Raw genomic sequence first — 23,242 nt, forward strand, 5'->3', positions numbered from 1 at the left:
AGTGAAGGGCTTAAATTACAACTGATTACCTGGGTTGGGAAGACGGGTAGATAGTCTCGAACTAGATCTAGAGAACATATTCATCTGTCTACGAAAATACGGTCTGTTGTGTTTCGAACCGTGCATATATCCTTCTCGGGCGTTGAGCGACGGATTCTGCCTCACTTCCAAAAATTGGCCCGTGGAAGACTGGGAACGATAGGTCTACCAGCAATAGCGAGAGGACTTTTTCTTCTGCGGACCAGTAACAGTAGACGAGTGTAAGAGGTGATGCTCGAATAGAGCCGAATTTAGCATTCTAGCTCGACAACGTGGCAGACTGAGACTGCATGAATGCCTAACCATGATGACATTCGCGAACCGTTGGCGGATACCGAGCTTGCAACAAGCGGTCAACAGATATGTGTGTATGAGTATATAACTGCGTGTCTGATGTTTCTGCTGTCAACGATTTCTGGGAGCTTCTTGCTATTCGCAAGTGCACATCTTGTGGTCTTAGCATATTGATACTCTTCAACGGCAGGCGCGATACTCTCATCGCTAACATTCTTCCACAAGCCGGAGCGCCATCTCCGCCTTTGACCACTGTGCAGACACAACTCTACCGACTCGTCCTGTATACTGGGCTGAGGAGCATACTCTTGAATACACGACTCTATAGCCTTAATGGTGTTCGAGATGTGTGACGAACACGGCGCCTTGCATGGTCACTTCCTCGAAATGGGCGACTCTGGTCGCTGATTCGCGGAGGGGAAGCGGCCATGGATCCGGCTTGACTATTGGTACACCCGAACCAACAAATCAGCATTTTCGGATTCATACCACTCGATCTCCATTTCTATTCGAAGCATCCATTGGAGGCATTCAATGTCGTCTATAATGACAACTCTTCATCGCTGGGAAGAGAGTTATCGAGGACAAAGACAAGATGCAGCAGTTCGAATCTTGACGAGATTATTGCAGATGACTGTGGGGAAGTGCCCAACCTTGGAAGCCCCCTAAGCTGCACGGCTGCATGATACTAGCCCTAAACTGAGAACTATCATGCAGAGAAGCAAAGGTATGTTGCGCTTGTTTCGCATGTTTCCCAGGCCCTTACAACAAGCCTATGCAGCTATAATTCTTCCTTTCTGTACAATGATGTTATTCGCAATTTGACCAGCAGAAAAAGCGCAACTTCGAAGATACCTGGTCTACAAGAGATTGTTCCTCCCCATCTCTGAGAGCCTCCATCTCGAAGATTATGCTCCACTGGCTGGCGAGCTGCGAATTCACAAATCTGCTATTCACGATTCTTTACCTGCCGCAAAGGTGCCCCCTGTCTGATCAGCTGCTTGAGCCCATGTCATTAGCTTGACCTGAATGCCTCGATCTTGAGACAGGCTTCACGGTCGCGCATTGGCTGAAGTACAAGCTCATCTGACTCTTGCTGCATTTTGCCTGCCTACAGTTCCTTCACGACCTTGGTTTCTTGCTTGCTTGTGCTTTTTGTTTTTTGGAATACTGATACACATCCTCAGCTGATGCATCACCAATTGTACGTTCCGCGAGTGCATCGGGCGTCGAAAGTCCTCAACGCAGCACCGAGTCAACCGAGCTTGGCTCTTTGCGCATGCTGTCGATGTCTGCCTATCTATCAAATGAGCAATTCACAGTATCAGAGAAGGTGTGTTGCTCCCCCACTTGCGCCTTGTTGCGCAGTAACACATATACTGAACGCTGCTCTGCCTAGGTTGAACTTCTTGTAAACGTGCTCCAGAACCTGGTGCCGGATCTGCCTTCATATCTCCTCCATTTGATACTTGTAGACTTGCAGCGCCAACCACAATGGATGGATATAGCACTTCCCAAGGGTAAGCTAGAGTTGCTTCAGCGTCTGCCGCGAGCTAGCGCAAAGTGCTCGAATGGTATATTGACCTCATCATTAGGCCGCACCCTCCACGCCTGTCAGATCGCATTCGAGGAAATGAGGAGACAGCAATCGCAGCAACCCGGACCAACCAGACCGTATCCTTCGACCACATACGTGAACATAGCACCCGCGGCGCCGGTAGTCGCACCAGGCCGCTCGTTCTCTGCGCAATTGGATGTGGATCCAACCCGACGTCCCCTTCAACCTCGACCGTCACTACGGGCTACAGAGTCGCCGAATCCTCCTGTATCTAATGGAGAATCTCCCATCTATATGCGCAACACTGCATTGGACAGCGCGCCGGAGCCTACGAAGAAGAGGGGCCGTCCGAGCAAGGAAGAGGCGGCAGAGCGAGACCGGAAGTTAGCTTTAGAGGGAAAGACGTATCAACCCAAGAAGAGACCAGCTAAGAGAATGCGACCGTCCCTACCAGCAGATTTTCCTAGCTTCAAGGACGAGGAAAGCACTACACCACTAATACAAACGCCCACTGCGCGTGCCCCTGAGCCAGTTGAGCAGACGAGTAGTGGCAAGCGGAGGTCTAGACGGCAGACACGAGACGAATCGCCTTCACCCAGCGGAGGTACTGCCGTGCGGGAACGAGAGGCAGAACGTGAACCAGAACCACGAATGGCAGAGAGCCCTTCAGATCGCTTGCTCGCAAGTCACAGGAACAGGGATAGGGACAGTGCAGGATCTTCTTTAAGTCGCCGAACACAGCAGGAGAGTGACATCTTGGAGCACAGCATATTAGAATCAGACTATACGACATGAACGAGAATGAACTGAAAGTCGGCATGCAGAGACGCACGAGTCCACGAGGAGATGACGAAAGAAGAGGCAGAAGAGGAGGGAAGGATTCTACATGCTCACGAATTCACGAAAATAGAGCCCACGAAAGCTGTCAGAGGAGGTACGTTTCGAAAGCAAAGCGAGAACATTTTTCAGCGTTCCAAGCGACAAATCGGAAACACGAGCACACTGCATACGATGCTATATTTGGGAGAGGATATATCCTGTAATTTTTCCTATGTCAACATACTACGGTCCTGCAGGTCGGGAAGTCTAATTCTTGTAATGAGCTTGGGAGAAGGCATGTGGCGGCGTGGAAAGAGGGAGCAGCATCGAGAGCACTGGAAGCAAGCTCGTATATCGGATTAGGAGGAAACGTTTCTCTTTACACAAGCAATTTGATGATGGCACGGCTAGTACGATGCAAAAGATAATGTCAACGCCACGTTTCTCCTTCATCCCACCGTCTTGGGAGGTACACGCAACTAGTCATAAACAAGCAGAACGGACGCCATTGAAGTCGGCGATCGACAGGAGAATACTTCCAATACAATTGCAATGCATGATCACGCTCAATGAAATGCTACCTGAGTAATCCATTCCCATCTCTAAACTAAGTATGCATGCTATCGCCTCCCCGGCATGGCGCTTCTTCGAGGCACGCTATGATAGTGTAGAAACCGCTCGTACAACGCGAGATACGTTGACGCACAACTACAAGCTATTGCCCCGTCAACTACAAAAGGTGCGCTGATCAACCTAACGCAGCCTTGCACAGCCATCACCACGCGAAATTTATCTGCTATTCCACATGCTGTTAGCCGATGTTGATGCAAAGAAACGGAGAAACAAGGCTCAGGGAATTAGGATCAGAAGTCCATTGAGTTCATCCAAGCATCGTGAAGATGCTTGCTAAAACAAGAGGTACCAGAAATAAGTATTGTAATGAAGTTATCATCATGAAGAGAGATTTTTCCTGCAGGGGCAACCAAGTAGAACAAGCTTGACTTACCAGAAAGACGCCTACGGCTTGCGCCGCTGCATCAGAAGAGACCGTTCAAACGCCCAACATCATCATGATCAGCCCTGCGATAAGCAACAGCCGCGTATTGAGGAAATCAGTGTCTCGTAGGCGCGACCGGCCAAGGTAGAGAAATGCAAGGTCAAAATTGCTGTGGAAAGTAGGTCGAAATAGACATGAGGTCGTCACCCTTGGCGCAACACTTCTCCTGCAGCATGCAGCGTCGATGAAAAATGCAACCAAGTGGGTGGTGATATGCAGGAGGGCAAGAAGTCTGAAACTCGAAGCCACCAAAACATTTTTTGATGTCGCTGGCTAGTCCTCGCTAGACCTGCCTTAAGCACTTTTCTAGATCCTTGGCCGTCTAACAGCTGCTGCCTGAGGCTTGAGCTTGGCACCTGCCCACAAGCACGTGTTTCCAAGCGATTTCCTCGCAGGCATTATTTTGTCCATCGTTCGCGCAAAACCTCCAGCTCCAGACAATCGACTCGATAACACACAGTCGCAGCCATGGGTCGTCTTCACAGCAAAGGAAAGGGTATCAGCGCCTCGGCCGTCCCATACTCCCGACAAGTCCCAACATGGTTCAAGTCAACCCCCGATACCGTCGTTGACAACATCTGCAAACTCGCCCGAAAAGGTGCAACTCCATCTCAGATCGGTGTTGTCCTCCGAGACAGCCACGGTGTCGCCCAAGTCAAGGTCGTCACTGGTAACAAGATTCTGCGAATCCTCAAGGGAAATGGTACGCGACATCCCCGGTTCCCAGCAAGATGAGAAGAGGTGGATCGGCAGATAATGAAACTGCGCAAGATCAAACTCTACATCTTTGCTTGAAAGCAAAACAACTATGCCTCTGCATTGGTCCATGTGGCTGACAGAGTGATATCTAGGCCTCGCTCCTGAAATTCCAGAGGACCTCTACATGTTGATCAAGAAGGTACGGAAGACTGTAACAGTGGATTAATTGGGGCTATGCTAATATTTGTCTCAGGCTGTCGCCGTCCGAAAGCACCTTGAGCGAAACAGAAAGGACAAAGACTCCAAGTTCAGACTCATTCTGATCGAGTCGAGAATCCACCGTCTCAGCAGATACTACAAGACTGTTGGTGTACTGCACCCGACATGGAAGTACGAGTCCGCAACTGCTAGCACTATGGTCGCATAAGTGCATCAACCTTAGCGAGAAGCGGATGGGTTGAGGTGTTCGTCGTGATGTAGAGGAAGGTGACCCCATTTACGGCACAGCGATTGCATAGCTAAGGATGAGGAAAGAGTCCCGAGCAATGATGAGTGCTGCGGTTATCAAGCGAACTTCGGCACGGCTGGAGGACCGGGTCGTCTCGACAAGCGGCCTTGTTGAGATCGAACGCAGAGTTTCAGAAGAATATAACGAGATCCACCAGCCTTCGTCTATGTTACATCCAAACTAGACTTTTGGTGTTTTCTCCAGCCATACCAATCGCTGAGTCTGACTAAGCACGGACAAGGCGTTTCCTGCAGACTCTTTCTGACATGCTAGGCGGCTGGTCTTCCCTAATCTCCAATGGTCACAGTTCGTGTGATGACTTCCGCACTAAATACATCTATCCTCACAGCCCTTTCCGGATATGAACGGCCACTCCGCCTGCTCATGCAATGCCTGGATGAGCTGTTCGTGCGCTACACGTTCGTAGCATTCCTTTATCGGAGCTCGTCCTGAAGAATCCGCCAGTTGATGCCGCAGAGTGGAACTTGCTCTTGCTTTTGCATCAGCTTCGGAAAGCCAAGCATTTGCAGCTTCGTGATTCACCAGTTTATGCGCACACCATGTGAGAACGTCTACACATCGGGTGCCCAGATCTTCGCTGTTTCGTCCTCCGAGTCCCCGCAAAGTGTCTTTGAACCAACCATGTTCGGAGAAGATTTTCACTCACATTCGGTCCTTCTCAACCTGAACGTCATGCTAGCCATCTGCTTCACTAAAGTACGGAGTACTCCATGGGCAGGGTGCATCGATGCAGCACAGAGATCTATATGTGATCATCGCAGAGATGCCGTGCCACTTTTCCAGGTCGCTTAACCATGGAGAGCTATTCAGCACTTAAACAAGTATATTGATGTCAAAACCGTGAACGGTCCAAGGTAAGTCATAGAGGTTTGAAGCTAACTAGCAGCATCACGAGGGAAATCTAACGAATTGTTTCGTTACACGAGTTGGAGCGTCATCTATTGCTGTACATCACTGCCGCGCACGTCCTCACTATCATGTACTCGAAGCTCATACTGCTGCTCGGCAGCACCTTCACCGCTCTAGTATACGGCCAATCCGCATCATCAACAACAACAGCCACCGTCCCTGCCGGCACAGCTATACCAGGAGATTACAGCGGACAATACAGACCTCAAATCCACTTCTCACCACCCCAAGGATTCATGAACGACCCCAACGGCATGTTCCTCGACGACAACGGCACATACCACCTCTACTACCAGTACAACCCCACCGACACCATCGCCGGCAACCAACACTGGGGCCACGCCACCTCCCGCGACCTCTACACCTGGACAAACCAACCCATAGCCCTATCCCCCTCCAACTCAACATCCTTCATCTTCAGCGGCAGCGCCGTCCTCGATCCCAACAACACATCCGGCCTCTTCCTCAACCAAACCAACGGCATCCTAGCATACTACACCCTCTCGGGCCCCACCCAACAAACCCAAAACCTAGCCTACAGCCTCGACAACGGCTACACCTTCACCAAATACGCGCATAATCCCCTCATCGCAATCGGATCCCCGCAATACCGCGACCCAAAGGTCCTCTGGTACGCACCGGGTAACCACTGGGTCATGGTCGTGTCCTACGCCCAAGAATTCACAATCGAGATCCTCACGTCCCCCAACGGCCTAACCTGGAGCTTCGCCTCGAATTTCAGCCACCACGGTCTCCTCGGCACACAATACGAGTGTCCCAATCTCGTTGAGATGCCCATGCAGGGTTCCGACGAGACAATGTGGCTGCTGTACATCTCGATTAACCCCGGTGCACCGCTCGGCGGGAGTATAGGCCAGTACTTCCCCGGCCGCTTCAACGGGACGCATTTCAGCCCTGTTGATCACGCGGCGAGGATTGCAGACTGGGGAAAAGATAACTATGCGAGTCAGTTTTTCAGTAACATACCGGGAAACCAGAACCAGGTGAGTATCGCCTGGGCGAGTAACTGGCACTATGCGAATTATGTGCCTACGGGGCCGGCGGAGGGGTGGGCGAGCGCGATGAGTTTGCCGAGGGTGAATTATTTGAGGAATGCGACGAGGACGGGGTATACGCTTGTGAGTTTGCCGTATAGGCTCGAGGGGTTGAGGGGTGGTGAGGCCGTGGCGTCGAGTGATGATCTTGGGTCGAATGGGACGTTGTTTGCGGATTTGGAGGGGGGGAGTGGTGCGTTTATGGTTGATGTGAATGTGACGGGGCTTAATGTGAGTGGATTGTCGAATACTGCTTCGGTCAATTTTACGATTATGGCTAGTGGTTCGGGGGAGGTTATCGGTGGTGGGATCTTCCTTGGGGGGGATGCCACGATGTGGATTGATCGTGGTGGGATTCAGGGGTGGAACAATATCTATAATGCTGATAAGTTCTCGACTGCGTATGTGTTGGAGGATGCGTTCGATTTTCAGGTAGTTGTGGATAGGTCGATTATTGAAGTGTTTGGGCTGGAGGGTGAGAAGAGCGCGACGCTGGTGTATTATCCTGAGGCGCTGCTTGATACTGTTGTTGTTAGGACTAGTGGATTGAATGAGGGTGCCAGCGTTACTGCAAATGTGTATTCCTTGGAGGGTACTTGGCCTTCTGGACAGCTGCAGCCTAATAGCACAGTCAATGGCACTGCGCTCGATAGGAGGAATTTGCTGGAAAGTCAGCTATGGGGTGTGTAGGCATTAGTCGGACCAATATATGATTCGAATCGATCATTAAATCGGTCACACCAGCTATTCGGGTTTTCGTAGCTTTCAACCTTGTCAACGTGTTTGTTGGTCGAATGTCGCCTTCCGCTGTAGTGGTCTGGTATTGCATGCTGCGTAGTAAGGATGATACTTGCTGTAAGAAACACCATGCCGCTGTGAGAGTGGAGAGTCGAATCGTGCCTACCATTGAAGAGCTGATCGGAAAAAGTCCTGCTCTTCGTCAGAACTTTCACCTGCCTTAGGACAATCACTTGCCACATATTAGGTCGTGCCCAACCAAATTCGCGCCTGTATTTTATGTCGCAGCTGCGACGTTAGCTGTACTTTTGATGTTCTGCTTCCCCGAAGCTATCTTGAGGCAGCCGGGGCGATTGGACGCAGATGCAGACTTGGAAAGAGCCCATTAAAATTGTGTACATTTGCTCTTACTTATTCTCAACCCGATCCTTTTTATCCTTGGGGTATCTTATGCTCATGAACTCCTAGAGGTAATGCTCGCTTAAAAAGCCTGCCCTAATATCGCTAACTCATGGAACGCTATGTGCAATCGAACTCTGTTTCGCTTGTTCGAAATCATCCACCTTTGTTCGTGCTTCCACCTTTCTGGAGGGTCGCAACTTGTTTTCTTAGCTCAAGCCAGAAGTCCTTGCCTGTCACCATGGTTCCAGCTAGAACTTGTCAGCGCTCGGTGGCAATTATCGGAGGGTGTAGCTTACGCTTCTGGCCCCATGGTCCAGTCTTCTGGGTGACTGTCTTTTCGGGCTTGTATACTCCTGCCTCTGCATCAACGCCTCTTGTGAGAAGGTGATCTATATCCTCTCCATTGAACCCGCTCAGTGGAACATGCTTCTCCGGCTGCGGGACGGGTGGCGGTGTTGGCTTTGAGGCGGGGGTCGACGTGCTGGGTTTGCTATTGCTTTGCTGCTGACTTTGCTTGTTGCCTTTCTTCTGTTGCTGACTATTGCTGTTATTGTTCTGCTGCGAGGCTACATTCGTTCGTGCTTGATTGATATTGCGTTTGCGTTGACTGCCAGTGGCACTTGGATTAGCCGTCCTATTCATGCTTGCTGACGAGATGAAGAGCGCGGAGGCGGATACTTCAAGAAGATGTAGCGTGGAAGGAAGGAAGGAGCGACTCACTCTGCGACTATGCTCATACTCGTGTCTGATGTGCTAGTGAAGATGACGGAATTACAAATAAAAGATTTCTCGTAAAAAGTGTTTGCAGATCCAATTTCAAACCGGGGTCAGCGGCCAAATCTCTCCAGGTTTTCGGGACTTCACTTGCACGAAACCGGCCAGTCGGCCATCGGATGGCAATCTTTGTCCTTCTGTGTTGTGGTTGGCGGAGCATTAGGTAAGCCACGATTCCGCTAAAATGTCCTAATTCAACCTTAAAGTGGCCGCAGGCGAGACCACAGGTGCCTTGACTCCCACCACAATCGGCGCATCACGTATCACTAATTGCAGTTGCTACTTCCACTAGGCGCGAATATTTGACTGAGATCGCGAACGAGAGTTGTTTTGGCCAATGACCACCAATGCAGAGCGATCACGGTTGAAGTCCTTCGTTTCCCCTTACTCAGCCGGGTTCACGCAGTAGCGCGTCACCAAACATAACTCAACGTTTCCATGGCCCATCTAAGAGCCGCGCAGGCAAGAACACGCCCACAGCGATCGCCCATGAAGAAGCTACCGAATCCAGCGACGCCCACCCAACCCGACCTGACCCTTGACTCCGATGATGAGCCCCCCACCAAGCGATTACGAACCTCACGTACCGCAAGCCAGCCGAAATACAGATGGATCCCTGGAGGTCGTGGCGGCGGTGGAAGGCGCATAGAAATGGGAGACGGTGAACCAGTCCCAGTAACGCCGCGCAATAATGGCGAGCATCGAAGAGCAAGAACAGCCAGGAAACGAGGCGACACCACTGGCCGCAAGACCAACGCCTCCAGGTTCTCCACCAGGACGACCAGACCACGAACAACCGGCAGACCCCGGTACAGCACCGCCGCTGCAGCTGCCGCAGCAACACACAGCGATGGATACAAGCCGAGAGAAGAAAGAGGTTGGGAAGAATATCATCCGGACTTAGATCTTGATTCCACATTTGCTGTGATCGCATCCGAAGAGGTGGATGGCATCGTAAGACCACAACTCGACGGTCAGGTTGAGAACGACATAGCCGAAGCCGCTATGTCTCCTGGCTCAAGAACACCAACAAAAAGACGACCAGGTCGACCACTGCGTACCCAGTCGTCCATGCTGCAGTCCTTGCTTACTCCAGAGGCTCCAAAATTTGTGCCACTTCCAGGTCCGAATCCAAGGGAGCGATTGACTTTGCCAAAGCCCTCTTATCGAATACTGGATCCTTTCTCCCAATACAATGGCAATGATACGGCTGCTGTCAACTCTGTGAATCGGACAATGGCCGATGTTGGGTACCAGGAAAGTGAGCTATTTCAGAGGCCAGACCATATGATCCGACAAATGGAAGGTTCTGCAGACGAAGACCTCGACCTTATGCCCGACCTTGTTCATGGAGATGGCAACTCCGCTATTGGCGGAAGTGGTGTTGGGAGAGTCGAGTATGATATGGATGAGCAGGACGTAAAATGGTTGGATGCTCTGAACAAACTGAGAGTCGAGGAAGGCATCCAGCCGATCAGACCGGCTATCTTTGAGATCACAATGACCAAGGTCGAGAAAGAGTGGCATGCGCTCGAAAAGAGAATCCCAAAACCAAACCCCAAGGCGCCCCAGACACACAGACCTCGCTCGAGCTCTGCGGCTGCAGTGAATGGTGAGCCGGGGCCTGGCGAAGAGCCAGACAGCAAATGCGCCATCTGTGACGATGGGGACTGCGAAAATGCCAACGCAATAGTGTTCTGCGATGGATGTGATTTAGCTGTGCATCAAGAGTGCTACGGGGTACCTTATATTCCAGAAGGTCAGTGGCTTTGCAGGAAATGTCAATTAGTGGGTAATGCTCGGCCAAGTTGCATTTTCTGTCCGAATGAAGGAGGCGCATTCAAGCAAACTAATAACTCGAAATGGGCTCATCTGCTGTGCGCAACATGGATTCCAGAAGTGACCATTGGCAATCCGTCTCTGATGGAGCCGATAACTGATGTTGAGAAAGTCCCGAACAGCAGATGGAAGCTTGGATGTTACATCTGCAAGCAAGACATGGGTGCGAGTGTGCAATGTAGTGACGGCCGCTGCTACGAACCATTTCACTTGACTTGCGCTCGCCAAGCGGGGCTGTACTTGAAGATGAAGATAGGCGGGGGACAGAACACGCTAATGGATCCCTCACAACTTCGGGCTTACTGCCACAAGCACTCGCCTGCAGACTGGAAAGCGGAACAACATACCGAAAGGTCCTTCGAGAAAGCAGTCAAGTACTTCAAACACCATTTTCATGGTCAGATCTGGGCGGACAGCAAGTCGTCAGCGCTCGCTATTACCGAATCGCACGGACCACAGACTACTGAACACGGTCTACAGAGACTGACGTTGACCAATAAGAAAGGTCAGAAACCAAAGAGTATTTGGCGACTGCCTTCGGGTGCTCCAGTCATACCAGAACTCATCCTCAAGACAATCGAGGAGGCACTTGGTAAGTTCACGGTGCCGAAAAGGAAGGAGTTTGTGGTTGAGATATGCAAATATTGGACGCTGAAGCGAGAGGCACGCAGAGGTGCAGCATTGCTAAAGCGTCTGCAACTGCAGATGGAGACTTTCAGCAGTTTCGAAGTGACACGCCGAGACTACAAAGCACAGGGCGCCGCCGGAAGAGCTCGCCTGGAACGCCGTATCGAGTTTGCAGAAACGCTTGCCAGAGATCTCGAGCACCTCAGAGTCGTCTGCGAACAGGTCAAAGAGCGCGAGAAGCAGAAACTAGAGCAGGCCAAACTGCTGCGCAATGTTGTAGACACTGTCTACTTCCCGATCTCTGCCATCCTTATGCCAATTGTGGAGAAGGCTTCCAGTCTGGACAAGAAGGATATTTACACGAAAGCCTTAGCGAGCATTCAGATACCCATAAGGCAGCGCCACTACAGCTCTGTCAGCAGTTTCTTCTCCGACTTTGCCAAAATCTTCGAGGACGATGTGGGATTTGATGCAGCTGATTTATCCAATGAGCAAGTCTTGCGTGAAAGAGACCAGAGGCAACTGGATGATCCAGAACAACGGGAGCGAAGAACACTTGCCAGGCGTATAGTCAAAGCCTCCTATGTGGTGCTACAAGATGCGTTGAGGAAGGAGTCGGAGCTACTGGGCAGGCCTTTCGAGCAGCAAATGAAGGAAATGGATGACCTGTTACTGTCGAGGAGGCCATCCTTCGTCGAAGGTCTGGAGATCGACGGACCTGAAGGCGTTAATGGCGATGCAATCACGGCGGACGTCGAGATGGTTGATGTCCCTGCTGTTGGCAAGGACGAGCCACAGGACATTGCGATGGACTCTATTGAAGGCCACACGGAACAAGCTCAGCAAGAGCAGCAACAGGCCGGTGCTGCACCAGATTCGCCAGATCCAATCGCGATTCATGACAGCAAAAAGCACAATGCGCTTGCCGAAAACACACCACCAGCATCCACCAATGGCAACCTCAAGATAGAGGCCCAGCCAGTAACGGCAGCACCCATTCAGGATGCTGAAGCGGTCCAACCGCCGACACCACCAATCAGCACCAAAGGTGCAAACCACAACAGTGTTGGTCAGGGCGGCATTCCATGGTACGCCGAGGCATTCAATCCCGAAGGCACTACAATCCACGACGCCCGATATAATGGCAAGGACGTCTTGCGGGACCTCAGCGCAGAGCTCAGTGACATGGATGACGAACAGCTGCAGGATCTTGGGGTTGACGATGATACGACTGCAAGCAATAGTGTTGCTGAGGACATCAACGGAGATGCGAAAGTCTACAAGCAGACTGCTCCCAAGAAGAAGCGCAAGGGTAGTGGTTGGACGGATAGGACATTCAGGACCACGCGTCGACAGCGATGAGTTGCTTAGCTGCAGAAAGCTATCTTCGTAACATCACAGGATATTGATTGAGTAGGCATTGTATGACTAGTATCATCACACTTCGCTTATCGCTCTGTACTGGAAGCCATATGCCCAATAACAAACGGCCATTGCCAACACATCCAGATGAGCTCAGCGCTGTGGAAAGTGCTCACAGCTATTTTATTCACTTTGGTCGCCATACTTGTATTCAAGCATTATCTGGTAAGTTCGATGGACCCAACAACTAATCAGGGTGCACGATTGTTGTAAGACGGGCAGATCCCGATATGTTTTCACTCTAGAATTACTTATATACAGGCGTTCATGCTGTACGTCAGCCTCCCTTCACTTGTGACCTTCATGATTGATGTAAATTGCCAAGGCGATTTCGCGGAAGCGGGTGGAATGCGCTAAGCTATATTAGTCTGTTTCGTACGCCTCATCCCTTCGCCTGCGCGCATGTTTCCCTGATTATTTTTCAGCCCAGTGCCGCGCAGACAAACACACCTTCCCAGCTGGTTCTGTTCTATCAATCACACCTTCATCTTCGCATCTCCCGATCATCTATCCTTCACTCACCGCATCACACATTACCTTCAGCTCGAGAAGGCAAAAGCGCACCTGGTTCAAAAGGTCGCATCCCAGTTTCTTGGATCAAAACAGACTTCATCCCTTGACGGTCCCATCACAATATCACAACAATAATGGCCGATACTTACGAAGACACCAGCGCCGGATACGACGGTATGAGACTTCCCAGTCGGACAGGCTATGCCTACCCCGGACCACATACTAACTACTACACAGAGGGACGAGGCTACGAACGCCGCGACCGTTCAGCTTCTCCTAGAGGTGATCGTGACGACCGAGATGACCGCCCAAGAGATCGATCTCCTAGTGGCCGTGGCCCGTACGTCTCTTAGGCCCTCTATCCCAATCAATCACTGACCATTGCACAGGCCACCACCTCCTTCGACTGACTCTCGCATGAAAGACGCCGATGATGATCCGAACGCAGGCAACACTGGCACCAACCTTTTCGTGACCGGCATCCACCCGCGACTCAGCGAACAAGATGTGACAAATCTTTTTGATAAGTATGGTGAGGTTGAGAGCTGCTCGATCATGTTGGATCCTCACACCAAAGAGTCTCGCGGATTTGGTTTCGTCAAGATGGTCACACCCGAGCAAGCCGATGCTGCCAAGGAGGCTCTTCAAGGTGCTCAAATCGAAGGTCGCACTCTGAGCATTGAGAAGGCTCGTCGTGGTAAACCTCGATCGCCCACTCCAGGAAAATACTTTGGCCCTCCCAAGCGAGGTAAGAACACGTCTATCAATATTATCTGAAAACTGCTAACAGTATCTGCAGGCGACTTTGGAGGTGATCGACGAGGTAGTTCTCGTGGCTACCGTGATAGATACGATGATCGACCTCGCGGCTATGGTCGACGTGATGACTACCGTGGTGGTCCCCCTCGAGGCTACGATGATTACGATCGAAGAGGCTACGGTGGCGGTGGCCGACGAGATCGGGACGACGGCTACGGCGGTGGCTCTCGAATCGACAGATATGAAAGCAGCAGACGTGACGACAGCTATGGTTCAGGTCGTGATCGACGTGGTGGTGGAGGCTATGAACGTCGAGACGATCGTGAGCGAGGCTATGGTGGCCCACCACCTCCGCGTGATGAGGCTCCACGTGAGTCTTATGGTGGTGGTCGGGATTATCCTCCTCGCGAGGACCGATATGCCGGAAGATAAACTCCTCGGCGTCCAAGGTCCTGCATTGCGCACGACGCTTCAATCGCATGTCGGTTGATGTGTCTTGCTCAAACTCTGTACTCCCAAATTGTCTCTCGGTGGCACGGCTCTTTCAAAATCCTGGAGAGAAAGGAACAATAATACTCGGCGCAAACGGTCAGATCGAGGAAGTCATGCATCTTGAACATCAATTCAAGCATGCAGAATCTTCCAATATGTATTTCAACACAGACACTGCTGGCCAGGCTCGACTCAGCAAGGATGGCCGGGTCAGCTCGCCTACTCTCAGCACGGTTGTTTTCAGCATTCCATGTTTCTGTCACGCTCAATAGTACGCCCTTCCGGCAACAAAAGTCACAGTTGGCAACAATTCGACTGCTATCGTATGCACTAAGGCGACATTTCTTTTCCCGTCACAAATACAATTCAGAGACAACATCTCACATTAATCGCTATCGCCTCGCCAGTAGCTCGACTTGAAACTCAATCCTCCATAACGCCATAGTTTCCTTGAGTGCGACCAGGAACCCAAGTGGTATAGACCGACTATATCAATACCACATCGCACGATTGCTCGACCACAACCACACAATGCTACGCTGTTTGCTAAGGTAAGCCCCGCTGTTGATGTTCATGTGCTGACTTCTTGTTATTCATGACAGAATCACAACGACATGGTGTTGTAACGTTTTTGAGGACGGGGATCATTTTCACTACTAGAGAATGCTCACATCAGGCTCATCCAACCTGCGGCTGTTATCAAAGTCTTCACATGTTGATGCTACGAAGTGGCAAGGTAGGTCGTTAACCCTGATCAAGTAGAAACGCTCGCAAATACTGTTTGTGTTGCAGACATGCAAGGGTGAGTAACTGCAGACTTCCAAGGATATTCTGCCCGGTTTCTATTGTAGGGCTTTGCTTTCAGATGTCAACCACATCAGGTTGCGTTCTAGCACCCCGCAACTTGCGGCGACATACCTGGTAAAAGGACCAGACCAGCGATTCGGAGTTTGCAATGCAGGATGCCACATGGTGAGTCCTGTGAATGCCTTTTGCACATCAATATCACACTGCAGCTAGTAGTGTAGGTGGGGATGGCTCGCTGCATCCGTCCTTCCAGACCATCTGCCAGAGGTGCTTGCACGCGAACGGCATGCTGCAGCAACTTGTGCTACCGAGCTCGTCAAGAATGACCTAGCTTCTGCTACATCTGAATGGCACCCATTTCACCTGGCGGGCTTATCTCACCCCAGGGAAGCCAACAGACAAATCTATGACAATGACTTTTCTACCTCTCATATATATGACAGTGATGATTATGGTAAGTCTTATTGAGATCCTTCCAGGTTGGTGCGTGACCACTCGAGTGATGCTGAACCAGTGGGTTTCACACATCAATATCACGAGTGTGCGGCAACGCTTCTGCATGAATCGTGCAACTTGAAGTTGATATTGAGAAGTCACTGGTACGATTGGACGTGGCGTCGTGACAAAGGTTGGCGTCGCGGCTCTAAGCTTGTGCTGATTGGCAAATCTTGCCAGATGTGGGGAGGCTTGCATGGATTGCCCGGCTCGGGTGGAGCTATGTTGTGCCCAGTGCTGGGGATCATCCTCTTGTTCTTCGTCCACGTTCTTCTGCAACAGATTATATAGACGCCCATCTTTCTCCTCGATACTTGTCGTTTCCAATTGATTGTTGTCGTCTCAGATCTCTTTACTTTCCACTTGCTTTGTACCTATTTACAGATTGGCAGGCCAATCGATATCCAACTGACGTTAAGCCTAGCGCTTCGCCAACCACTATTCAACATCTTATACCAAAGAGCAAGCCTCTTGAAGCAACTACCCGTTTATCATAGCACATCAGCGTCGTTTCTCACAGCATCAACACTTCAATTCAACTTCCAATCATTGTAACGCGTTGTAAACACAAATCAGTCAAAATGCTTGCCTCAAGAGCCATGAAGCCAAAGCTTTCCCTCAACATCGCCCCAGCAGCAGCACAAACAACAAGACCAGCATTGTCACTCAGATCACCTGTCACACCGACACCAATGGCACCTCTCAGATCACCAATGATGCCACCACATTCACCACTTCCCATGTCTCCAACCTCGCGAAACACAAAGCTCAACCAGCGAGGTTTCGCTACCATTGCTCAACAGCCAACATACACATACACCAACAACAGCACATCGAGAAGCATTCTGAAGAAGACACAGAAGGCTACGTCGAGGACGCAGCAGCTTCAGTTTTCGGAAGACCCTGTTGTGTATTGCGTTTCTCCTATTGAGGAGCCAGATTACTATGGTGGCTACAAGAAGATGAGCAAGGATGAGAGAAGGTGGATGGTCAGATCGTGAGGTGGTACGGAGACGGCAAGGTTGGACAATTGCCCGGCACATGGCTAGGACGCTGCCGGAAGGGCTCCCAAATAGGGGAGCATGCGAGAGCTTCGCACTTACGACGTACAATGATTGATGACCCGACAGCTTCTCTAGCGAGAACTTCAGATAGCGAAAAGATAATGAATATTGATGCACATATCACGTACGAATCTTGTGCTTGAGAATGCTCGCTGCGACGCTAAAACTGTATTCATCGAGCCACGCCCGGTAGGCCGACGTAGCCGATCTTAAGCACAAATTTGGGATATTGAGCGGCCACATTGATAGATTGGGAGTGCGGGAGCGATACTTCCTGTGAACACATTACTCCTAACAAGTCATCTCAGCATGGCAGGCGCCGCTGCAGGCGACTTGAGGCTGTCAGGCACCTACTTGTGCTTTTTTGACTGGAGCCAATCGCGGCCAGGGGCCCAATTCGTAGTTCTCATCTTTCCCATCTTCTCATCTACAACTCATTTCAAACATTACAAAGCTCGATGAGACGTTCATCAGCCAAATCTGAATGCCTGATCCAATCGATATGGTCCTGGGAACAACTTCTCAGATAAGTCCGACTTGACTCTACGGGGGCCAAAATTAGAATGCTCGAGCACAGGAGCGCTAAATGCGGCGTCTATGAGTTTCACAATCCACACCTCATGGCGCACCTCCGATCTAGTTGTGACCCTCCATTCTCAATGACGCTGCATTCCAGGCTACGAAGCTGCTCCCAGAGCATGCTGTTCATCGATCGTCCAACTCAAGGCTCAAAACTCCGGCGTTCGCGTCTCAACTCGACCTCGCACGCCTGAGGTTGAGTAGCTTGATTCTCGCAGAGATATGAGCCGACTGCTAAGACCACCTCCGTCGAAACCAATCTCCAGACTCATAATCAGCTAAGGAACGAGTTGTGAATTCGCCGAATGGCTCTCTTGTAACATGGAGCGGACCGGGCCCACACCAAGACATGTTCTCAGGTTAGTTGCTATCATGCCTGTACTACCGTCCGCGCCTATTGTTCCATTGGTTGCCAGGCTACTGGACTCCAATAACGCTCTTGAGCCTCACGCTTAGGAGGCTCGCCGCGGCTGTTGAGGTATGTTCCAGGTATGGTTCATTTTGAGCCTGACCAATGGCAGGCATGTTTCGTTTCTAAAACCCGACGTTCTCAGGCATTATGCACCGGAACATAGCCAGAGCTCACCGCAAACGCTTCCCGAGGTATCCATGTCTGAAATTCGACATCATGTTCGTGCTTCAAAGTGTCTTTCGCGTGTCTCGTCCATTCACTGTGTGGAATTGACGCCGTCAACTATACAAGCGTGTTTGAGCTTTTAGCTGCATTCTCAGACGATGGGCTCAGGAACCACTATATGGTCGATACTTCTGCCTCTTCAGCCGGTAAGAAGCAAGACGTGTAGGCCAATACTTGGAACACTGTTCGTTGCTGTGTTACACTTTCATTTGTACTGATTTTCTGATATCAGCTACTGTACAACTAATGACCTAGAGTATATACACCTTGCGACCAAGCTTTGACCGATTCAGGTCTACTGACCGGCCACAACTTTACGGTCGCCAATGCCCGGTTATGCCCAGAGCTACACGTTCATCGAATCGAGCTACGACACAGCGACAAGCTCCATACCCTAGCAGGAGCGTCAGCACAAGTGCCCAAGCCAACAACATGGCGATCGCTGTTTCACCCATGGTGTCGGTTCCGATGTGGGATCCCAGCCATCAGTACTACCTTGACGAGCAACAACAACAGGCATTTTATGATCACCAGCAAGCCACGATGCATAACCACTACGCTTCCATGCCCACACCATTATCGGGGGCTCCGCCAGTACAGCACGTGAGGACGCCGGCTTTACCAGTGGCAAGCTCACAGGTCAACAATAATGGCAATGGACCTTGGACTGCAGAAATGGACGACATCCTCATCGAGTGCCATGCCCGGCGAATGAAGTGGGACCAGATTGCGGAGCAATTCTTCAACAATACCAAGACTGGCAATGCCTGCAGAAAACGGTATGCGAGGGTGAAACAAGAGCGAGCCGAGCCAGCACGCTGGAATCCTGATAGGATACAGAAAGTCATCTCAGCATACAATCGAGATGGGATGCGAGAAAAGATGTGGAAGCGCTTAGCCGAGGACGTTGGAGAGAGGTGGCAGGACATCGAAAGATGTGTAAGTTTTTCTTCATGCCTTCACCTGGCTGGTTCCTGACATCAAAGATAGTGCTACAATCAAGGCTTCAAGCAAATGACAAGGACGGAGCCATCTGGCCACAGCAGAAGACGCTCCCGGGCTACATCCCACAGATCACAAGCTAGCATCAGTAGCGACAGTGCCAACAACGCAGCCTACGATGAGGAAGATCCTGCAGATGACAGTGGCATTGGTGGAGAGGTCCACGGTACCCAACAGTTACTACAGATACCAACGACTGAGTTTGCAGCTCGCGGATCATACCACGATATATCAGACTACCAACCCGAGATCTACTATAGGGACTATCGATAAGGCTAAGATGAGCCAGGATCTGGCATACAGCATAGGCGACGCCGCCACATCTTGACATAGCACTTTTAACGACCGTTACGATTCATTCACTGGTACTGATAATGTTATTTGGGACTACAGCACGAGAGGCTTGCTGTGTCAGCATCTGTTTTATTTGGCGCATGGACAAGCATGTACTGTATAGCGAGAAGGGACGGACTAGATTGTGGCAGCAGGAGCAGTGGGCGCGATGCGACTTTCTTTTCATCTGCAAATATCGACCTTGTGTAGATTCTGTGCCAACACAAACAAAATGTTTCCCTCACACATCTTCTTCACTTTCGCGGCGCGGCAAAGCGAATACCATGTCTCAACTGCCATTCGTCCATGCACGTTCTTGCAGTCAGATGACTTGCACCGATAAGCGGAACGGATTTCGGTCGGATACGAGGCAGTAGCGCTTCGCGTTCCTGACTAAACCTAGCGTGGAAACTTCGGCGACTCTCGAAAATAATGTTCGAGGTTGATAGGGAGCCATGCTTGTTGAGTCCCTTGATCCGACCATCAAATCTCCCCCCGGCGTACCCCAGAAACTCTAGACGGACAGCTTCAGCTTTCACTTTCTCGTCACTTCTATTCTTGAGGACTACTGCGGACTTTTGATGCAAATGTTTACTATTGTTACAATAAAGATCTTTATCTTTGGCAAGGCAGGTCTGCCGCAATAATTTCTTCCAGAAACTCGAGCTCGACGTCTGCCACTCTCACCGGTTCTCATAGTCATCAGATCCGATCTCGCACACGAATACATCTTTGGACATCCTTATAGACACCTATAGAGTCGATCGCCATGGCGAGCCTACCTGCTGCAGAGTCGATAAAAGAGTCGCTGAAGGAGACACTGCTTGGATCAGAAGCACCAGAAGGTGTCTCTTCAGAATCAAGAGCCAGATTTTTGCATTATGCTTCGTTAGAAGAGGAGGGACAACTGTTCATGAGCCTGGACGATTTCGTCAATGCTATTGCGCCTCCAGACGAAGACTACGTAAGGACGTTCTATGCGCAGCTTTATTATACAAGAAATACTGACTATTCCTCTCACAGCACAAGATAGAAAGAGTTCAGTATGGCCTCCTTTTCTCCGTTGCCGACAGCAGACGTCGTGGCAAGCTCAGCATGTCCGACTTCCATGCATACGAGAATCTCATTAGCAAACCTGATGCCGATTACGAAGCTCCCTTCCGGCTCTTCGATATCGATGGAAATGGCCTGGTGGACATCAATGAGCTTAAGAAGATCATAGAAGCGCACCAGGGACCGGAGACACTTCCTTTCGACTGGAATTCAGAATGGGCGAACCTATATATCGGAAGCGCGAAGAACAGACACGCCATGACCTACCCACAATTTGCACAAATGATGAGAGGCCTGGTCGGTGAAAGAATCAGACAAGCATTCAAGGCATACGACACCGACAACGACGGCTACATTGATGCCGTTTCCTTTGAGAAGATTATTCGGTCGAGCTCTGGCCACAAGCTCTCCGACCACATCCTTGACAACCTCCCAACCCTCTGCAACATCGGTCATGGTTCGAAAATATCCTACGCGAACGTAAGAGCATTTACGAACATCATGAGAGAGATGGACCTGATCGACCTCATCGTGCGCAATGCGACCTCGAAGAGCGAAGATGGCAGAATTAGCAGATCCGACTTTTTAGCCGAAGCTGCTCGTATCACAAGATTCGTTCAATACACACCCATGGAGGCTGACATCCTCTTCCACTTTGCTGGTCTCAACACAGATTCGACAAGACTCGAACTGCCCTCATTTGAGAAGGTATTGGACGCGAGCTGGCAAGACGTGGAAAACAAGCTTGAGTCTGCCAGAGGTGCAGCATCCAAGGTAGTCGAGAAGACTGGTGGCTTCTTACATGCTGTTCTCGAGTCGGCACATCACTTCGCCCTGGGTTCTCTAGCAGGTGCGTTCGGTGCCTTCATGGTCTACCCTATCGACTTGGTCAAGACCCGGATGCAGAATCAGAGAAGTTCGGCAGTTGGTCACCGCCTGTACGACAATTCGATCGACTGTTTCCGCAAGATCGTAAAGAACGAAGGCTTTAGAGGTCTGTACGCTGGTGTTTTGCCGCAACTTATTGGTGTTGCGCCTGAAAAGGCTATTAAGCTTACAGTCAACGACCTCGTAAGAACAAGGTTTACCGATAAGAAGACAGGCCACATCGATTTTCCATTCGAGATGTTGGCAGGTGGTACGGCAGGGTTTTGCCAGGTCATCTTCACAAATCCTCTCGAGATCGTCAAGATCAGACTACAAGTCCAAGGTGAGCTGGCCAAGCGCAGCGACGCCGTACCAAAACGTTCTGCTATGTGGATTATTCGCAATCTTGGTATAGTTGGACTATACAAGGGTGCTGCAGCATGCCTGTTACGTGACGGCCCGTTCTCAGCCATCTATTTCCCAACATATGCACATCTGAAGAAGGACTTCTTCGGTGAATCGCCGCAGAAAAAGCTCGGTGTATTACAGCTGTTGACCGCTGGTGCAATCGCTGGTATGCCAGCAGCCTACCTGACTACGCCTTTCGATGTCATTAAGACCAGGTTACAAGTCGAAGCGAGGAAAGGAGACGTAACATACAACGGCCTGACGGACGCAGCGAGGAAGATCTACAGAGATGAAGGGTTCAAGGCTTTCTGGAAGGGTGGACCGGCACGTATCGTCCGGTCCTCGCCGCAATTTGGTTTCACGCTCGCCGCATACGAAGTCCTTTCGAATCTCCTGCCAATGCCTGGCTCGACAGAAGCAGAAGCACAAAAGGCTGCTTCGGGCAAGATGGAGCCCTCTGTCGGTCTGCGGGAGGCAACCGCGCCGTTATCATACCTGAGGAGCAGGAATGCCCTCAAGGTCATCTTGGATATCGACAACAACTTTGGAAAGATCCGGGTCCCCGAGGGCTCAAGTTTCATGGGCCTGCCGTTTGGTCGACCGAAGCTGCCGACATCATAGACGAATAGACAATGTATATTGTGTACTAAAAGGTGGAGGGGCAAAGACCGAAGACAAAAGGTGGTGTCGAACATTTTGTGGTGGAACCTGGTCATCGATTTACGCGTGCAATTTTGCCCAAAGCTCATGGTGTTGTTTCCTGACATAGCGATGAGATTCAGGCTATTCATCTGGGTCATGCATGCATTGCATCAGCGGGCGTTCGCGGGCGGTATAGACCTCTTTTGGCTGGCAGTTTGCTGCTTAGCCAGGTTACCTTCAAGTACAGCATTGATAGCAACGAAGAAAGCATTTCTAGAACGACTCGATTTTGGTGTACTGTTCACTGTTGTGGTTGACCGCGGCTGCTCCCCCTTCACACCGCGCTTCCCTGCTTCTCCTGATCGCGCTTCCCCGCTCTACATACAGGGCTGTTCCTTCCTAGCTATGTTCTTGCGATCGCTCCTTCGCCGTCTATGTCGCACCTTCTCGACCTAGTCGTCGTACCTTCCTTCCCCACCATCACACAGGTCGCTCTTTCCTTTTTTTGTGAGTCGTACCTTCCTCCGCAGTTATACGTGTATCGCTCCTTCCCATACTACTGGTCGCGCCTCCCCATGGTTCACTCGTGCCTTCTCTGCCGGAGTCGTCGACCGTATTTCCTCTGTTCTTAGGGTCGTAACTCCTTTGTGACCCAAGGTCCAGGATGTGCCTTCCTCTGCTATGGAGGAGATCGCGCCTGCCTCATGTATCGATCGCTCTTTCCCCTTCTATAGTCGCACCTTATCGAGCTAGTCGTTCGTACCTTCCTTCTCCGCTATCACGCAGTTCGCTCCTTCCTGTCTTTGTTAGTCGTACCTTTTCTGAGGGTC

At 50.8% G+C, this 23,242-nt stretch overlaps 9 protein-coding genes across 9 annotated transcripts; 8 read left to right on the forward strand and 1 right to left on the reverse strand.

The window, feature by feature from the left end:
• Window positions 1–1,831: 1,831 nt before the first annotated feature.
• PMZ80_006601 (uncharacterized protein) lies at window positions 1,832–2,686 on the forward strand (the record flags this gene model as incomplete). Its single annotated transcript, XM_064875013.1, has 1 exon — window positions 1,832–2,686. The coding sequence occupies one exon, from the start codon at window positions 1,832–1,834 to the stop codon at window positions 2,684–2,686; it is 855 nt and encodes a 284-aa protein (XP_064729413.1).
• A 1,549-nt stretch (window positions 2,687–4,235) lies between these two features.
• RPS13 (ribosomal 40S subunit protein S13) lies at window positions 4,236–4,893 on the forward strand (the record flags this gene model as incomplete). The annotated part of the gene is made up of 3 exons (XM_064875014.1): window positions 4,236–4,470; window positions 4,619–4,665; window positions 4,720–4,893. 3 exons carry the CDS (start codon window positions 4,236–4,238, stop codon window positions 4,891–4,893), a joined length of 456 nt encoding a protein of 151 aa, XP_064729414.1.
• Window positions 4,894–5,972: 1,079 nt separating this feature from the next.
• INV1 (Invertase) lies at window positions 5,973–7,649 on the forward strand (the record flags this gene model as incomplete). The annotated part of the gene is made up of 1 exon (XM_064875015.1): window positions 5,973–7,649. One exon carries the CDS (start codon window positions 5,973–5,975, stop codon window positions 7,647–7,649), a length of 1,677 nt encoding a protein of 558 aa, XP_064729415.1.
• A 603-nt stretch (window positions 7,650–8,252) lies between these two features.
• On the reverse strand, window positions 8,253–8,741 carry PMZ80_006604 (uncharacterized protein; the record flags this gene model as incomplete). Its single annotated transcript, XM_064875016.1, has 2 exons — window positions 8,253–8,347; window positions 8,396–8,741. 2 exons carry the CDS (start codon window positions 8,739–8,741, stop codon window positions 8,253–8,255), a joined length of 441 nt encoding a protein of 146 aa, XP_064729416.1.
• Window positions 8,742–9,311: 570 nt separating this feature from the next.
• On the forward strand, window positions 9,312–12,701 carry PMZ80_006605 (uncharacterized protein; the record flags this gene model as incomplete). Its single annotated transcript, XM_064875017.1, has 1 exon — window positions 9,312–12,701. The coding sequence occupies one exon, from the start codon at window positions 9,312–9,314 to the stop codon at window positions 12,699–12,701; it is 3,390 nt and encodes a 1,129-aa protein (XP_064729417.1).
• A 707-nt stretch (window positions 12,702–13,408) lies between these two features.
• Window positions 13,409–14,465, forward strand: PMZ80_006606 (uncharacterized protein; the record flags this gene model as incomplete). The annotated part of the gene is made up of 4 exons (XM_064875018.1): window positions 13,409–13,448; window positions 13,512–13,614; window positions 13,664–14,022; window positions 14,074–14,465. 4 exons carry the CDS (start codon window positions 13,409–13,411, stop codon window positions 14,463–14,465), a joined length of 894 nt encoding a protein of 297 aa, XP_064729418.1.
• A 1,943-nt stretch (window positions 14,466–16,408) lies between these two features.
• Window positions 16,409–16,828, forward strand: PMZ80_006607 (uncharacterized protein; the record flags this gene model as incomplete). The annotated part of the gene is made up of 1 exon (XM_064875019.1): window positions 16,409–16,828. The coding sequence occupies one exon, from the start codon at window positions 16,409–16,411 to the stop codon at window positions 16,826–16,828; it is 420 nt and encodes a 139-aa protein (XP_064729419.1).
• A 1,843-nt stretch (window positions 16,829–18,671) lies between these two features.
• PMZ80_006608 (uncharacterized protein) lies at window positions 18,672–19,382 on the forward strand (the record flags this gene model as incomplete). The annotated part of the gene is made up of 2 exons (XM_064875020.1): window positions 18,672–19,046; window positions 19,098–19,382. 2 exons carry the CDS (start codon window positions 18,672–18,674, stop codon window positions 19,380–19,382), a joined length of 660 nt encoding a protein of 219 aa, XP_064729420.1.
• An 829-nt stretch (window positions 19,383–20,211) lies between these two features.
• On the forward strand, window positions 20,212–22,391 carry AGC1 (mitochondrial aspartate-glutamate transporter agc1; the record flags this gene model as incomplete). The annotated part of the gene is made up of 2 exons (XM_064875021.1): window positions 20,212–20,406; window positions 20,466–22,391. The coding sequence occupies 2 exons, from the start codon at window positions 20,212–20,214 to the stop codon at window positions 22,389–22,391; spliced, it is 2,121 nt and encodes a 706-aa protein (XP_064729421.1).
• Window positions 22,392–23,242: the final 851 nt, after the last annotated feature.

Source organism: Knufia obscura (genome assembly GCF_036327395.1).
Source record: "Knufia obscura strain CCFEE 5817 isolate CBS 148926 chromosome Unknown scaffold_7, whole genome shotgun sequence".
In the NCBI taxonomy this organism is placed as follows: Eukaryota; Fungi; Ascomycota; class Eurotiomycetes; order Chaetothyriales; family Trichomeriaceae; genus Knufia; species Knufia obscura.